At 38.9% G+C, this 18,757-nt stretch overlaps 1 protein-coding gene across 4 annotated transcripts in view; it reads right to left on the reverse strand.

Annotated features, from left to right (window-relative positions):
* Positions 1-18,757, reverse strand: part of PLD5 (phospholipase D family member 5) — a 172,284-nt gene that overhangs the window by 1,522 nt on the left and 152,005 nt on the right. For all 4 annotated transcript variants that reach the window (XM_009559421.2, XM_054062896.1, XM_009559428.2 and 1 more), the window contains 4 exons: positions 15,821-16,018; positions 11,717-11,856; positions 9,492-9,657; positions 1,935-2,049 (listed from right to left, as the gene is read on the reverse strand). In XM_009559421.2, the coding sequence (XP_009557716.1) occupies positions 1,935-2,049; positions 9,492-9,657; positions 11,717-11,856; positions 15,821-16,018 (619 nt within the window). The remainder of the gene's footprint in view (positions 1-1,934; positions 2,050-9,491; positions 9,658-11,716; positions 11,857-15,820; positions 16,019-18,757) is intronic.

Genomic DNA, 18,757 nt, shown 5'->3' on the forward strand with positions numbered 1-18,757 from the left:
ATCCAGTGTGACACAGTACCATTTCAGCCAGTGCCTACCTGGGCACAGACAGAAATATTTTTTCTGTACTAGTGGGAAAGAAAAAAACTCCATTATGCCAGTGTGTAGTGCAGATTGTTTCTGGAAGTTTCACAGCTCTAATCCTTCGTAAGTGAAAACAGGTCCTTTTATTTATTAAAGACTAACTTGCTCTTCCTTTTGCATATATTGTAATATTAGTCCACTTTCTTTCCTGATTGAACTTTTCAGTGTCAAGAATGAAAATGTTTTTTTGCAGTATACAAAATGTTAATTAGATGAGACCGAGACTGGTTGCTCCATAATACTGAGCCAAACCAATAGATCTTTGACAGGTTTCCCATGGATAGATACTATTCCAGGAAAGAAAAACAGGGTTTATTGTTTTATGCCAGTTATTACCACCTTCATTGAAATCTAAGGTAATGGATAAGCATTTCAAATCCTGATGATCACAAGGCAAAGAAGATGATTAATAGAAAACAGGTAAACCGAGTCTTTCAGTTATCACTTTTTATTTCACTAGAACTATAACTATTTAAGTTGTACATTTATCACATATGCAGTATTCTGGAGAAAAAAATCCACTGTTACTAGAGGTCATCTTTTAAAACAATATCTGAACATACATAAAACATGAAGGTATCAGAGAAATTTATACCCTTTCAGCATCATTTCAGCTACTTCAGCAGAAAACCTTCAGAATTCTGAAATTGTCAAGGACGGTATGCTTTCAAGTAAAAGATGTATCAGGTCCTTAACATGCATTTATATTACTTTCACATAGCTTTGATTATTTCTATATATATCTAAGGATGCAAGGACAATAGGAGGAAAAAAAAACCCAACTCTGCTAAGAACCCATGCTGTGTATGTAGTTGTCAGTTACTGCATTTTGACCTGGCTATTGGAAGGAATTTAAAATAAAACATTTGGGAGATGAGAGAGGAATAAGCTGCACCTTTTGAAGTGAATAAATAAGGTTAGGATAGGTTGAGTGGAGTGTGTATTTATAGCTCATCAAGGTGAGGTTTTCAGAGTAGCTTTTTTGGTTCTATGTCTACGCTATTTGGTATTCTCCATTCTTCATGTGTGCATGGGCGTGCTTCTGGCTTGCAGCGTTTGCCCTCCCTCATTGCCTCTGTGATCACTGGCTTTAAGCCCTTTGCAGTAAGTCAAGGTGAGGAAGTAAGCAACTAAAGCATCAATCTGCAGCATATTAGAATGCATGTTTTCTCTCAACTTTATACAATCTAATGAGTTACTTTTTAGTTCAAGTAGCAGTTTTCTGATCCTGTGGCTCACGCACAGCTCAAGCAGTCAAATTTTTTTAGAGGTATTTTTTAGCCTGCGTTCAGTTAGCACTTGACTGATAACGAACTTTTGCTAGGTGCCATACAGTCACTTTAGTCAAATACCTCTTTAATCCCAAATACCAATGAGTTAATGTACCTAATGTTGGGAGGGTGTCTGAAATGTCATTACGATAAATAGAATAAGACTTCAGAACATGAGATTGGAAGGCATTTGTACAGTATTTACCAGGATTGATTGTAGCTTTAGTAATAACATGTGAATCTAAGAACAGTCCATCTGCATTGCTATGTAGAAATGCGGATATATTCACAATCCAATTTATTCCTACTTTGTAAAGTGTGTTGTATTTGTGTTTTCAGTCTGCTTTTAAATAGTCAGTGCAGAATGTTGCCTTTGGGAAACTGATTCATAGAGGGGAAAAAAAAAAAGACGTTTTAAATGAGAAGAGTCTCACAGCTCAGTCTTCATCCAGATTTCCAAATAAATGATCCATTATTTTAACTTAACAAGCATATCAGCTATATATTTCTCATTTACAAATGGATGATATTTCAAGTGTTTGGCCACAAACTAGAATTTCTTGAGATATGGTTACTTACCAATGTATGCAGCTCCATCAGTCACCATATATTTGTTACGATTCAGTTTGGGAAGGGAACTGTTCTTCTGTTCTTTAAGAAAGCACGCACTCTCTTCCTCAAGGTCAAAGAATTTCTGCCATAAAATAGAGTGCAGATTAAAGATCAGTTCTATAATGGACATAAAAAATATGGTCTGTTCTCTACTCTTTATTGAAAATTAGTTAGTGCCACAGAACAGCTTGAGTTTTTATAGCCAAGCATTAATTCTAATCAAACACTGCACATTGTATTTCTTACTGATTTCTCATAGTTTGTGATTCTCACTGTGCCTTGGCATTCTAAACTATACAAAGTATGCGGCTACCACATATTAAAAGCAATACAGTGTCAGGTAGTGAAGGCAATGAAAGGAACAAAAAAAAAAAAAAACCCAAACAACTTTGTGTTCTGCATGGTAAGGGCCAGGGACTTTTTTTTAGCTCTTTTTCTCATTCATCAAGGGATGCTGGCGTTTGAAGTTTGCTTCAAGATCTGGATTGGCAGGCACATCGACATCTGAATTAATAACTTCACATTATAAATTGCATAGTTTCCAAGAGGAAACTTGCTGATTTCAGAAACTTAGAAACTTCTCAGGATTACATCTGATATGGAGAGATCAAATTTACTAGACAAGAGGAAAATGGAAATCCTAAAGGATAAAGTATGAATTAGATATTTTGATCAATTTTATTTGTTGTTGTTAAATTCTGGACCTAAATGCACTCCTTGTTGGCATCAGTGCCAGACAAAAATTAAATTTCCAGTACAAATATTAAGCATTGTTTTTTTCATCAAGGAAACTAAGAGATAGACACAGATCCAAAACCAGAAATCAACATGATGAAGAAAAGAATTAAATATTTACTGCATGACTGGGAAGCTTTCATATGATGATGTAGATCGTCAGAACAAACCTAATTCACAGTATATTACTTATGAAAGTAACTGGCTACATATTGCACCCACTTAAGACATTGAAAAACAGTATTTAAAAAAAAAAAAAAACAACCCACACTTCAAAACTCCTTGATTATTCTGGGGGAATGCAAAGTTCATCTCTGGAACCAGTGTTCTTTTTGATACAAACCTTGAACAAATCCTTTTAGGTTGTGGAGATGCCTTTCAAAACAATCTTACTACTTTGAAAACCCAACTGTAAAATACTAAATTAATTATTGAAATGTATCTCTGCAGTAGACGACGTCATCAGTTTGATTAAATCAAACACGACTGTATGCACAGGACACAGGCAGTTAGTTTTATTAAGCATTCTTTACCCGGTGATGATGTAGGTAGGTTTCAAGCTGGTTGGCAGTAAACTGCTTAACTATTGCAAAATGTGTTGTTACTGATTACCAGGAATGCCAGCTTTAGGTTTTATACCACTGTTTGCTTCAGAACTGTACATTAATACTAATACAAAAAAATCTCTCCTCTTCATCCGTCTTGATCATTACAGTTTAGTTTTCCTTGGAGAACTCTCCTCTAAGTTCTGAACAGGCTTATTTGCAATTAGTATTAAGAAACCAAATTAAACTGTATTAGTTGCAGACAAAACTTAGAGTTGCCCAGAGGCTGCTGTTCATCTTACAAACACTTTATGCTGCAGACTCTGTCAAAATTGCTCTTTCTCTCATTGAATAATATAGTGGGCTAAATTTTATCTTGTCAGAGATTGTACCAAAGCTGCTTGGAAAAACTCTGTGTAAAATAGCAAGCCTAGTTCAGGCTTCTGCTGATTCCAGCTTTGAGGACAGTCTCTGTCCTTGGACTGACACACCCTCCCTCCCCATAATAATGAAAGTTTATTAAAGCTGAAGTACAATTTTAGTGCATTAGGAATAAAATTCAAAGAGGTTTGGTTTGGTTTTTTTCAGTGCCCAAATACTGGATGGTACTGCAGTGCAGTTTTATGATTGATAACTATCACAAAGTTGTTTCCTTAAATGACCTCTGAATGTCATATGTAACTGCTGGATTATTTATCTGTGCATGGCATCACCATCTTCCATAGCTTAATTTTTGTAATGAGTTCAAATATTAGCAAATTCCAAATACAGACTTTTGAATTTAAAAACAAGCAAAACAACTCAATCTGTTTGAGTGATAGCTTTACAAAGGACATTTAAAAAAAGATTATTCTATGTAAAACTGTAGTATATGTCCTTTAAACAAGATTTATATTGTATATTGACATCTAAGCAAGTCATACCTTCAATTACAGATTTTTAACATCACAAACAATTACAACATTGCACTTTATAAAATATTAGAAAAAAATATCTTAGCAGCTCTCAAGAAAAGTTTACTAGATATTAAGTAGGGTTAGTTCTTAGACAACATCAAGACTGCAACTGTGTTTCTGAGGAACTGCTCTACAAACACCCACCCACCACAGAAAGTATCTACTTAGCAAACTAGAGATGGATCTGAACCTTTCTGAGTACTGAATTTTTGGGTAATGCCAGAAAAAATTGGTCATGTTTTTCTTGGTGCAACAAAGCAGGAATGGAGACAGTTAGCTGCCATAGGGTGTCCATCAAGAGATCTCGCAGTAACACTTGACACGGATGTGGAAGATACTGTGTGACTAATACTAACACTGTAGGAAAGGGTAAAGTATTCAGTACTACAAAACAAAATATAACAAGCTGTCTTCTTCCCAGTGTTAGGAGATTTAGCAAAAATTTACACACCTTGAGGTACTTGACAACTTTTTTTGCCTCAGTCTTCACTGACAACTGCTCTCCTCACCCCTCCGGGGTCATGGGACAGTAAGATGGTGACCAGGGGGGTAAACAACCTCCCACTGTAGAGAAGGATCAGGTCTGTTACCACCCAAGGAACCTGAACTTATGTAAGTCTATGGGACATGCATCCCAGAGTCCAGAGGGTTGCCAAGCCACTCTCCATGATATTTGAAAAGTCATGGCAGTCAGGAGTAGTCCCTGGTGACTGGAAGGAGGGTAACATTGTGCTCATTTTTAAAAAGGGTAGAAAAGATGACTCTGGGAACTACTGACCTGTCAGTGGTGTCCCTCAGGGACCACTGCTGTTTAGTATCTTCGTCAATGATATTGACAGTGAGACTGACTGCACCCTCCGCAAGTTTGCAGATGACACCAAGCTAAGTGGTGCAGTTGCCATACCGGAAGGATGGGATGTCATCCAGAGGGACCTGGAGAGGCTGGAGAAGTGGGCCTGTGAGAACCTCATGAGGTTCAACAAGGCCGAGTGCAAGGTCCTGCACCTGGGTCAGGGCAATCCCTGATGTCAATACAGGCTGCAGGATGATGTGATTGAGAGCAGCCCTGCAGAGAAGGACTTGGGGGTACCCGTTGATGAGAAGCTCGACACGAGCCAGCAATGTGCACTCGCAGCCCAGAAGGCCAACCGTGTCCTGGGCTGCATCAAAAGAAGCGTGGCCAGCAGGGCAAGGGAGGTGATTCTGCTGCTCCACGCTGCTCTCATGACACCCCGCCAGGAGTGTTGTGTCCAGTTCTGGAATCCCCAACATAAGGACATGGCACTGTTGGAACAGGTCCAGAAGAGGGCTACAAAGCTAATCAAAGGGCAGAAGCACCTCCCATATGGGGACAGCCTGAGAGAGCTGGGGTTGTTCAGCCTGGAGAAGAGAAGGCTCTGAGGAGACCTTACAGTGACCTTCCAGTATCTGAAGTGGCTACAAGAAAGCTGGAGAGGGACTGTTTACAAAGGCTTGTAGTGATAGGACTAGGGGCAATGGCTACAAACTGGAAAGGGTTGGATTTAGACTAGACATAAGGAAGAATTTCTTCACTATGAGAGTGGTGAGGCACTAGAGCAGGTTGCCCAGGGAAGTTGTGGATGCCCCATCCCTGGAGGTGTTCATCCCAGGCCAGGCTGGATGGGGCCTTGGGCAGCCTGATCTAGTTCCTGCCCATGGTAGGGGAATTGGAACAAGATGATCTTTAAGGTCCCCTCCAACCCAAACTATTCCATGATTCTATGATTCTATCAATATCCAAGCACAATAATCATTAAAGCTTAGAGTCGTCAAATTGAGATAGATGCAGCAAATGTGCTGAATTGAGAAATCATACATTAGTGTTCTGTTTGTATATCAACGCTGCAAGAGAGAAAATGTAATACATTCTCCAGCAATATTAGAGAGGTCATAAACTCCTTGACAATACTGATACCAGCAGGGAAATCCATCTGCCCTCACAAACAGAATACTCAAATATAGCTTGGATAAGCAAGTGAACTAGCACTGCCATTAAGTAGCACAGCCTAGCCTTCTCCAACACATGCCTGCAGCAGAAGCACTGTGTTAATAACACAACACCTTCTGCTAACATTTCATTCATCTTTTCCATCCTTATTTTAGGAGTTTAAAGCATTAAAATTACATTAGTGCTTAGGAGCAAAGGTTTCATAGTTAATTAATGACACTGTTTACCTGTAGGGCATTTCTGGCTTTCTGAGAATTAGTGAAAAGTTCAGTTTTTCCTTCCTCTTACCTTAGCAGGAATACACCTGCACAACTCAAAAATAGATTCATGTGGAAGCTCAAGAACAACTTGTGCTGTAGGTACACATGTATGTTCCATGCCGCTCATTCCTGGTCTTCAGTTGTCTAAAGACATTTTTTCTAGTTCATACTTCCTGTGGATCCTTCATAAACACGCACCTTTCTCTGTTAGGCACTGTGCCCAACAGAACTAGCCCCTTTTTTACGGCTCTTTCAAGAGTCAGAATGCTCATTCTTGCATCTAAGACATATTTACAGGGTCAAGCACATAAAACTCAAGGAAGACTGGAATTAAGGTACCAGGCTTTAAGATTCAAGCTTTATCTTGATCACCGGTGGTGCAGTGCCTACAACAGAGCTCCCTGAATGAGCAGCACTTCGGTATGCAGTTTACTCCTTGACATTTGACTGTGTGCTTATAGCATTTACTTATTCCTCAAACAAAGCTTTTTTTTTCCCTCCTGATTTCTTTCCAGTGATCATTTTTTCAGAGTACCTGTATTGAATTTGCATCCTCCAAGCAGTTTCAGTTGAATCCAATAATTATTAATGCTTTTGTGAACTGGACTCTGAGTAAGATGCTGAGGAACGCATAATGAGGGACTAAGCATTTTCTAACTGCATTGATGATGTTAATTGCCCAGTACTATCCAAGTTTTGTGGCAAAAGAGAATATCCCAATTTCTAGATAGATTACACTATTACAACCTAGTGTTCATAACTAGGAAAACGTGTCTTGCAGTCCTGCCTTCCTGACCTGAACAGCAGACTGAAAAATTACATACACTGCTGTTGGTGGCTGGTTTTGATCAGGACACTGCTAGGTATAACGTTTGCAATGCCTTGTTTTGAACAATGTACTTGCAGTTAGGCAATACCAGGATTTCCATTAGCCTGGTCAGAGATCAAGTGAAATCAGGAAAAGATTCCCACCCAACAGAGAAATCATACCTGCACAGACTTCTGCAAGATGACTGTGAACCTCAGGCACCTGCCATTGGCAAAACAGTGTACCCTGCAGCTGCAGCAAGCCATGGGCGCTCCCTGGAAGCTTCCTAGCCAAACTAGTCTTTCCACAGGCATAAGGCCCCCCCCCCCCCGAAAACAATAACAACAAAGCATAGCACAGGGATCAAAAGCTAAATGAAGGCAAAAAGTTACTGAATGTAATTTGCTGGACTCGGACAGATTATCTACAAGAAAACAGAAGAAAGGCGTGCGTGCAGCATTTGTGTCAGAACAACACTGACATATTGGGACAGTTTAGTAATTTTAATTCCTATCAGAATTTGTAACTTAATTTTCTCTTACAAGGTCAGTATCTTTGTGTATAAACACATACAGTATACGTCCGTGACAGTATTTTCTGTACAGAGTCTAGTTTGACTTTATGTTTTCTCATATCCAAAGAAGAACCAAAGGAGAATAGCAGAATTTTCCAATAATTCAAAAGGTTTAAGTTCAGTTTTTACCTTGTTATCTATTCCTTCTGCACCATACACACACATACTTTGGATTTACTTTCGTCTTGGCTAGAACAGGTAACTACAAAGGAAAGGCATTTTTTTTTAAAAAAAAAAACAAAACAGTGCTCATCTGACATGTATTGTGGAGTAAAGGAGTGTCATGATGGAGCCTGTGGCACAGCTTCAGTCAGAATCAAATAGATACCATTGAACTCTGAGCCTTGGGCCATTCCTCACACCGAGGCTTATTTAAGGTAGTGACTTACGCAGTGTGTGGAACCTGTGATGCACAGCACAAAGGTAACTAAGGCGTATTGTATCTATTTAAATCTGGGGCAGTCTCAGGTCTTTTTTTATTGGAAATTGTATTTGTGTTTTTTTAACTGTGGATATTCTAGCTAGATTACCTACCCAGAATAGATGTCTATAAGTATTTTTTTTCTTTTTAACATTTAGTTCTTGACCAGATAAATTCTGCACGATTTTACTTGCTATAAATACAAGGAAACGGATGAGTATTTAGAGCATTAGGTGCCACTTAAATAACTGTGAATACATAAACGGAATTTTGATGATAAATATGGAATGAGCTAGAAGTTACTCAAAACTGAAGTGGCTTAGGCAGCGTCAGCCATATATGGGGTTTTTGATGTAAATACCTACTGTATGCTGCTTCTTACCTAGGAATCTTCTAATACTCATGTATGTTATAACAAAAATCCCTATTTCTAGACATGCATAAATACCACTTAGTGTTTATAAAACAAATAGTACTTGTTTTTCACAATTGTTGTCAATTTTAAAAAGCCCAAATTATTTAGTGGATTATCAATTTAAAAAGTCAAAATAATCTAGCAGATTATTTAAGACAGTTATCTGCGAAAAAGAAAAAAAAAAAAAAAAAGAAATTGATCCAAGATGGTTGATCTCCAGTGTGCCTCAATTTTAGAAAAATGAACTGCATAAAATTGGAAGTAGTACTGACCATACACTGTTCTCTAATATAAATGTAACATGTATGGTACTTCTCACCTTCCTGTATTGTATGTCTAATGTAGTCACATAATGGTTGTTCTAGTCTTCACAATTCTGAATTTGTAGCCTGAATTTAATGTAAAATTTTCATTATTTTTTTCTTGTAATTTGTACTTGACTAAAGAAAAAGTAGATACATATGCAGCTGAACAGCAAGGACATGTGAATCCAGACTAAAGCATGTTTTTGAAATGTCGCATTTACTCTTATCAGGCAGTATAAAAAGACATCTGACTACAGTTCACTCTGTTGGTTTTGCTGTGAAGGATCAGATGTGTTTTATATGGGCTTTCCACCACAGAGACTGCCTTTTGGCCTCATCCTATTTTACTGTCTTAATTCCTATGTCTGTTACTACTAAGAAAAAATTCAGTTCATTATATTACATATCCCATGCTATTTAATGAAATTTGAAGGCTTTGATGCCAACAGAAAACACAGATTTGAATGTTTTATTTTTTATTTTTTTGAAGGTGTGGGAAATATCTCAGATTTCAAAGCAATATGGATTATACTTACAACTTTCAAACTACAGCTTGGAACTTCAGTGCAAATAGCTTTCAGAGACGAAACAAAGTTAAAAGTAAGGGGATCTGTGTTTCTTGAGAAACTTATGAGAAGTCGTACTTTAATACTTCGCAAAACTAATGCTTCTCTTATCTTCCCATCTAAATATGGCCAATACCTGTGGAGAAAGAATGCAATATATTCAGAGAACTTTTTTTTTTTAATTTTTATGCAGCTAAGTCTAGACAGCATAGATAGAACTAAACATATGTGAATTTCATCTTCTATCTGTTGAAGGAATGCCATTCTCATTTAGAGGGGTTCTCACTAAACAGATTTGTCATCATCCTTTCTTTGTGTCATTCTGCCCTGCACCAAAACTGTCACAGTGGGGAGAGTGAGGTTGTGGATGGCTGCACACCTTCCATCTGTGTAGGAGAGCTGCCAAAGCACTTGCAGAAAATACAGGTACCTTTTCTGCCATAGCCGGGAGAGGTGAGAGCTTTTCGAGCTTGTGGTGCCAGAGAACCAGCAGAACGAGCTACAGCTAGAGGGTGCTGCTTACCTAGGCCAGACGGAAGGATTTTCTCTTTGTTACACAAGTAAGGAAAGAGGAACACTGGATCCCTCCCCGACTGCCATCCTCCTTTTCCTCTGTGCTAAGGCTGGGGACCAGAATGCTTTCTGTAATTTCTTGCTTGGGAAAAGGAGAGCTGCTGCTGTGCAGGGTGCCTGCATCCTTCAGTAGCAGATGAAGATGGGTCATTTTAGGAGGATGCTTCCTTTTTCCCGTATGAGGATCACAAAAACTCTGCCATGAATAGGATGATGGCTTCCATGGTGCTAGTCTCACAACTGCTGTTTAGCTTTATGTTCCTGACTTTTGGTGGGAGCAGGTCAGGAAAGGGAGAATTAGACAAAGAAAATGCACGTTTTCTGTATTCCAGCAGCATCGAGGCATTCAGCCTAATGAAGTCTGAGCTCTACAATGCTGGAAAATAACTTACAAGCAAGCCCTGGGAGCTGACAAGATAGGAAAGCTGTGGCAATGCCTCAAACGCAAAGCTATGCTGCAGGAAATATGTTAATGAATTCACACAGGTGGCTTCCCTGGATCTCTCTGATTCAATAGATTTCTGAATTCTTTAGGCATGTGAACAAAGGAGGAGCACAGGAGCAGGAGCACTGTAACATTTCTACATACTAAGATCCTTTCCAAAATAAAGGAGAAATGCCAGGGACGCACATTGTGAAACTGAGGTTCCTACAGCACTACCCGTGATTCCTTCACTGCAACAGAGGCTGTACGTGGTTTATTGGAAAAATCCTCTTGTAGACTTGGAAGAGCTTATGCTTGATTCCAGTCAAATGATAGTTATTTTTTAAAAATTTTGAACAAAACATCTTTAATTATGCAAAACTGGAGAAAAGCACATAACCATATGTGTAGTTTGGCTTAACTGTGTTAAAAAAAAAATGCATGGATGTAATGGCAAGCATTACTAGATGCTGAGTTCATTACACATATTGTTAAGAGTAGAAGAGACCACTGGATACTTGGCTTCTGAACTGGATGCTTTTATTACACTGTGGCTCCAGTTTTGGGTCATGAATGCTTTATAACGGTCCATACAAAGAGTGTGCTTAAAAATTACTACGTTTTTTGTTTTTAGCAATTCTCAGTTGACCAAAACATGATAATTCAAATGTAACCTGTGCTGACTTTGGAATTTTCACGTTTGCGTATATTTCAATAAAATAATGACATTTCCCAGGTTGTATTTGAGAACTCACAACATGTTATCTCTCTCTTCACAAACACTCACACACTCTCACTTTCTCTGTCTCTTATATTGAATATCTGTATGATACTTAAGAAATACAAGTAGTTGTACTATCAAGATAGTGAATACGATAATGTAAGAAAGAGGTTTCATGTGTAAGCTTGTTCTTGTATTCCTGGGTCCCAGTCACTTTAAGATGGTCAGACTAGACAACTTCTGATTGCCTTCGATAAGCAGATCCAAAGCTTAGGACCCAGAACTGGAAATGTCTTCTTAGGTCCCAATTCTGCTCCAATTTAAGTCAATGGCAGAACTCTCACTGATTTCAATAAGAGCAGAATTGGGCCCCAAGAAATTGGTCCACAGTAGTAATTAATCTCCTGTGGGTTCATTTTCTCCAGCAGACCTTACTGGCAGTATGAAAATGTGCTAGTCCTGGGTATGGACACTCACCGTTTAGCATTGGTGTCAATGACGATTGGCAAGTAGTCCATGACAGCTATGTATACAAACTGTTTTGCATCATCAATAACACTGTATATAGCTTCAATATCCAAGACTCTGTCCTTTGGGCAGAAGAGTTTAGGTGAATTCTGTGAAGGGAAAAGTTCAAATACGTCATTTAAAATGCATGATTTATTTTCTCTTCCCCTCATTCTTCTTGAGATGGCAAGTAGTACCCTGTATTTTAGTAAAGCATATTCATTGATACCTTCAGCTGTCCTGCTAGAACACTTAAAGGTACCAAGAGGAGTTATTTGCTTAATTTTCCCTTGAAAGCTTCACTATTTACATGTTATTATGGGCAAAATACAGAAGACGCAGATGTCAAAATAACCACTGTCATCAAAGAAGCTTTAGCTGAAGTTACATTTCAAAGAATTTTGTTCCAAAGAGTCCCAGGACTGGTTACTATCGGATGGAATAATATCTGTATTCTTGCCACATGAGCCTGATCCATCTCTTGGTACCAGGAATTAAGTCTATTATGTCAGCTCTGTCTAAAATTGCACATAAAGTTACCATTTGCTCAGTCAAAGCAAGATGCCACAGATTTGCCAGAAACTTTTAAAACCTAACTTCAGCTATGAATTAACTCTCTATGTGGTACTGAGTCAGTAAGTGGTAAGCCTAGATTTCAGCTTTTCTGCCTTGCATCTAGGGGTGTCAAATGAAATGCCAGCACACGTGTCCTCAGGCAAAGCCAGCAGGAATCATTCATCTGTGGTAGAAAGTCCCAAGACTTTCTGCTCTTCTGCCCGGGCAGGGATAGAGAAGTGGAGTCACCTACCATCTGCTCACAAGCAACAACACAGTTCCTGGGAGTCGAGGTTGTTAAAATCACTTTGTAGAGCAAGAACAGGGGCCACTTATTATTTTCTTAATAGCTGGCCCTGCCAGACCACTGCCTTCCTGCTGCTGTATCACCTTCTCACCTTTGTTGTCTGCTTGGGTTGCATCTGACATCTAGACGAGTATGTTTTCTTTAGGGACAGACCCTGCGGTTTTGCTGTCTTTTTCTTTAAATACAATGCCTGTCACAGTGGTTTCTTAGTCACTGACTGCTGTTCTTAAGAATTTACTACAACTACATTCAGAAAATACTAGAAAATTTTGTGTAGCAAGATTTCAAGACTAATATTCGAGATCCATTCCTGAACACTAAGAAAAACAGCCAAAACCTCTTCAGGTTTTATCAGCCAGTCTGGAAGATTATTGTGTTGCTAAGCAACATTGTAGCCATGATTCCTGGGTATAACAAAAACATTCAGTGACTTTGTGTTACGCTTGTTGGTTTATATAGCCCAAATGTTTGAAAGTGAAATAGGTTTGCAAAGAACCAATTTTGACCCTGGAAAAAGTGATTTTGTTAAACATAATCCATATCTATTATCTGAAACTTTTAAAGGGTTATTGCACTGAGATTTTATTCTTACACTCTTAACTGTTTTCTTGAATAGAAGTTTTAAGTTATAGAACAGCTAAAGAATGGAATTCTTATGCAGCTCCTTTATCAGACGCATTCAATATGAGGACCAGAAAGTAAAAGAAATTCAGAAGACAATTAAGAGAAACAATTCTCTTAAAACTCACTGTAACGCTTGTGATTGGCCATTCCACTCATTACCCTGTGGCATGGCTGACCTCTCCTGTGGTCATAAAATATATTAGCGCTTTTCTCACCCTTAGTTGTATAGTGCCTGCTGTTCTGATCAAAGTCCCATTTCATATTTCCCTCTACCTAGGAGAAACAGGTCTGTGTTCTCAGTGGGCAAACGTTCCTTGCCATGCCCCTGCGCAGAGGCGTGTGCTGTCCCAGACTGAATGGGAGGCAGTGCAGGGCTATGGGAGGCAGTGAGGCAGCACTGCGCAAAGGCAACACCACCACTCCATCCCACAAAAGGCACTGACGGCCATGAGTGAACTGCCTGGCTTGTGGAGACTTTCTTCTTACCATGAGTTCAGGAACAGGAGGCAATTTTAAACATTTGGTTCCACCAAACCAATCCAGTGCAAGTCTAGGACTGCCTTTCAGAGGAGCATGCTGGCAAGCATTAAGAATCTGCTAGTAGGTGAGAAATTTAGAGAAAAGCCTATTTTCAGGAACAAGGAACCAGCTCAACTGGCCGCAGCTACAAATCCAAGCAGTGCTTGGAGCTGGATTTGACTGATCTGCACTTCTGCTACCAGGAACTCCTTCCTTTTGTCTTCTGAAGTGGAATTTCAAGACAAGAGGCCTTTGTTGCCCATGCGGAAAGAAAATATAAATCACAGGGAGGAAGCAAACATTCTACAAACTGCAAAAGAATAAGTTTTGTAGACCCTCTCTCCACCTATCTTTGTCTAGGATCCCATGTTCCTTAAAACTTGGCTTTGCTCAGCTTTCATTGCTGTGTGCCCCTCCATGACTCATTTTAAGCAGGATTTCTCCATTTCTTATAGATTGCTTAGAAGGGAGTAAGAGTTCATTTCACTGCTCCTCAGCTATCTGTCTGAAAGTCTGTCTCTAATTTAAGATAATCCTTGAGGCTCTCCAGAATCAGTGGAAGTGTATGCCTCTTCAGATAGCTATTAATTCTGTCTGTCTTGGGCACTTCCAGATTTTCACTCCAAAATAACACTGTCTCTTCACTGACCATAGAAGTCTAAAAAATCCTGGATACCTGAATGTTGCATGGCTCCCATCAGGTGAAGGTAAACACTGCCCTTTATAACCACTCATCTGCACCAATATCCTGTGCTAGTGGCTGTACAACAATAGTGTGGTACATGTCTTATGTGGGTTTTGACATAATTGGCTATAAAGCAACGGAGGTTTGCCCCTTGTTTTATAAAGAAGAGTAAATAACTCTTGCCAGCTTTATTACAGTCCTGACTTTGAAGGGGCTTTTTGAGTCATGTAATTATCTTGAAAAGAAAGATGCTTCATCCTTCATCATCTCTATCTCTCTGTGTACTTTTTTCCAGTTTTGCTATATCACTGCTGAGATGAAGGACAGCTCCATTTCTTCCTGTTAGAGATACAGAGACAGTGCTTCCATGGGGACTGCTGCTTGAATTCTAGAAGTTTTAAAATGTAATTTAAAAATAAAGCTGAAGTAGATAATATTTACAGAAGCATGAATGATTTCAATAGGATAGGGTGAAGGGGATTAATCCTTCTAAAATTAACTCTGATAAAAATGCAAGCTCTGATATCAAGCTTATTCTGTATCATTTCAGATGTCTGATTAACAGTTCATTTGCTGTAAGTCATTCACCTTCTATCCACTAGGGTAAATGAGCTACTTTGAAGGGTCTCTCTGTTATCTTCTGAATATGAAAGGAAGAGTGAACATTGCAGAGAAAGAGAAGAGTTTGCAAATGAAATTCTGCAGCAGTCCTGGCAAATTGCATATAAGAACAGTATCACAGAAATCAGAATGAAAAAAAAAAAAATTGCAATTTGTCTCTTCTGTACCATAGGAAACGGGAAATATCTTTTTAAAAGCCTTTCAATTACAGACTTTCCAATAAAAGTATACCTATTTGAATAACTTTTCCCAGACAACAGAATGATTTGGTTTTCCAGCATTACAAGACAATCAAGTACAGTCTTGTGTAGGTGACAGTTGTTGTAGTCTTATCTTTACTTTGCTGAACAAATACGTACGTATTGTTTGTTTTGTTTTTTTGTAAAACAACAAAGAACTCCCCCTTGCCAAAACATCCCCACCACCATTGAAAAAGAAAATACAGAATGTAAAACCAACGGTACTTAAATGTCGAAATACAACTACTTTTCTCCAACCAGTATTTTTCAGGGAGATCACCACATTGTAAGGTTGCTATTGCAGGGAACTGTGGACATCTCAATACCAGTAAACAGACATTTCAGTTTCTTTCATACCTGCTACTAATACCCACCTAACCTGGTCTCACTGTTCTGTAGTTCATAAACAACAATATTGGTTGAGTAAGCAGATGTTAACTTCCCAGATCTTCCAAGAATATGGTGGGTCAAATAATTTTCTTCATTCCCTTCCCTCCCTCTCTGCAACTCATTGTGGAACTTACCGACACAAAAGCTTCTGATTTTGTCTCATTCAGCTGCAGTGTCAGTTTATTCTGAGTATCGTATACTCCATATAGTCTCTTAGACCAACTCGGAGGTATTTTATTCTTGTATCTTAATGAGCTATACAGGGCAAATATCCTTTGTAAATCCAGGACGAGGCAGCTACAGTTGTATACAATGACGCCAAGTTCCTTCATCTGTGAAATTAAAAGTTTGTATCATTAGTGATATTTTGGCTGATGGATCTGTGGGAGCATGCAGCAAGGATGTAAAAGCGTCTGAGATGCATCTTCCAGAAGTGTGCCTTGAGCTCAGTGGGAGTACTGTTGACTACAAGAAAATTCCTAACAATACTCTTTTACAGGCAAACGCATAAGCCAGCTCTTCAAAGTCAAGAGCAGGCAAAAGCTGTAACAGGGTTTGTATGAACATGGACAGTGCATGTCAGAGCCACATGTCCTGACAGAATACAACATACCGTATAGGCAGATACAACTTACAAGTGATACCCATTTATCATAGGTACCATTTTTGTCCATTTTGCCCAAGATGTACTACTCTTGGCTGGGTGCTTTATTATTTTTATATTATTTTGTTTACAGGAAAAGCATCCTTTCTGCTGGATGATGTAGGAGCACACACTACTACCAGTGACAATTCCTTGCTTCAGAAACAACTTGTTTTCTCTGAGTTCTGGAAAAGGTGAAAGAATGTGCTGGAGAATGAATATGATGCTCCAGCTTCACATAAAAACATGAAAAAACAGATGTCTTGGTAGCTAAATTTATTGTGCTATTAAATCCAGCCTGATCCAGTATATAGTACCTCCAATTTCTGGGTGTCAGTTTCTTCACATGTAAAAATGGAAATAATGATACTCTTCTCTCATGAAAAGTACTCTGAAGCATCAATATTCTCAGATATGAGAAAAAACAGCCTAAGTAAATGTAGACATTATAGTACAATTAAATGTTTTAACCTTCTACAGACACAGTCTCACTTCTCCACTTAAGTAAAGGCATATCTCCTGGTCAGCATAAATCTCGGTTTGGCAGACATTTCCTTAATTGCACATCCCTCACACTTAAGCTGTTTACAGACTTTCATTTATAAACATATTGCCTGGCTTCTGTAATCAAAGTGTAACCACACACTCTCATTCCATTCCTTAGTTTTATAATAGCTCTGAAAAGCACTGCTGTGGGCACAGACACTACTGACCTCTGATTATCTTAATTTCACACTAGTTCAACCATCTCAAAAAATACAGTGAGAAGAAAACCTGCATATATCTGTTGGAAAACAGTATGTAGGATAAATATTTAAAGGATCCATGCTAGTTTTCTGCAAGCAATGTCTCTCGGTAGCATGCCTCAGAAGTCTTCCTAGCATGACAAAGAAAATAAGGAGAGAATGAACTCTGCATCGTGCTCACCCTTTGACACCAAAGAAAACTCCACTGGTTTTATTCCCTTAGGTGAGTTCTCCACAGTCGCCGGAGCAGTTTCTGGTAGGAGCATATATTTTTGTAAAGCCAGTGGGAACTCTGAACCCCACAATAACATTATCTCAGAGCTTGTTCCTGTGCAGTTCTCCCTGACTGCAGATGAGAATGACTCTTCAAGAGTGGGCAGAGGAAGGGAAGTAAAAGATAGAATTGAACCTTCACTCTTTTTCTGTGGTGGAAGTGAGAGGAAACAACTAATCCCAACACCCCAGTGAGAAAGAAACTTGATGGTTGACACCTTCTTCAGGTCCCTCACCTGGAAATAACACAATACACAGAATCACAGAATGGTTTGGGTTGGAAGGGACCCCAAAGATCATCCTATTGGCAGAGACACCTTCCACTGGATTAGGTTGCTCAAAGTCTCATCCAAACTGACCTTGAACACACAACTCCTCTGGACAATGTGTTCCAGTGCCTCATCACTCTCACAGCAACAAACAAAGCTTCTAAAAAAATATATAGCTCCTCTTTTTCAGCGTAAAACCCTTACCCCTCTCATCCTATCATCAAACTCTTGATAAAGAGCCCCTCCCCAGCTTTCCTGTAGGCTCCTTTTAAGAATATACATAATACACAACACTTAGTGATCTCACTCCCAAATATTTACTGAATGATTGCAAGCATAGGAACATCACCTAGTATTCTTAGTGCCTAAATCAGAATAGTTCTGCAAGCTTCTTTAATTCAGAAAAAATATGGAATTCCTCCATGAGCCTGCACAACCTGAAATTTGTGGATAGCTAGAAAATACAGACTACTTGCTGCTCTGCAGCCTTTCACTTATGGATAAGCCAGTAAATTCATTTGAATGACCAATATAAACTATTCCAAGCTATGCCCAACATCCTAGTCAAACTGTCTATTAGGAATAACATCTTTGGTTTTCCCCCTGGGTGCTGGTATCTTTGAGGACACCCACGTATTCAGGTCCAAGCTGTCCCTGTACTCTGTGCACTGATTGTCTGCAGATGTTTTTAACTATATTTTACCACTGTTTTCACTTTATGCTGCCAATACTGCTCTCTTAATTGCAAGGCATGCTATTGCAAAGGACTTACTAATAGTATTCTTTTTCATGTATCTGCATGATGTGGTTTAATCAGCTTTTCACGGCTGTTACTTGATTCTGACATAATTGTGTGATTATAGTTTTCCTTTCATTTATCAGTTCCGTTATTACTTTTCCAGTTTAACCTCGCCATTAAAACTAAAGATAAAATAGTGTCCTCACAGCACACCAGAAGCTGCCAGGATTGTATCTGTGTGAGCAGCTCTCCTCAAAGTAGGAGTGCTTGCAGTGTGTCCTCTCTCTATGAATTAAAGAATTGCCCTTCTGCCTAAGTGCTTCCTTGTGTACAGAGACAGAGAGGAAGCCAGGGGCACTAATTTTTATTTTTTTCTTAAGTGCAGTTTTTACAGTTTGCCA

The sequence above is a fragment of the Cuculus canorus genome, chromosome 3, assembly GCF_017976375.1.
Source record: "Cuculus canorus isolate bCucCan1 chromosome 3, bCucCan1.pri, whole genome shotgun sequence".
Lineage (NCBI taxonomy): Eukaryota > Metazoa > Chordata > Aves > Cuculiformes > Cuculidae > Cuculus > Cuculus canorus.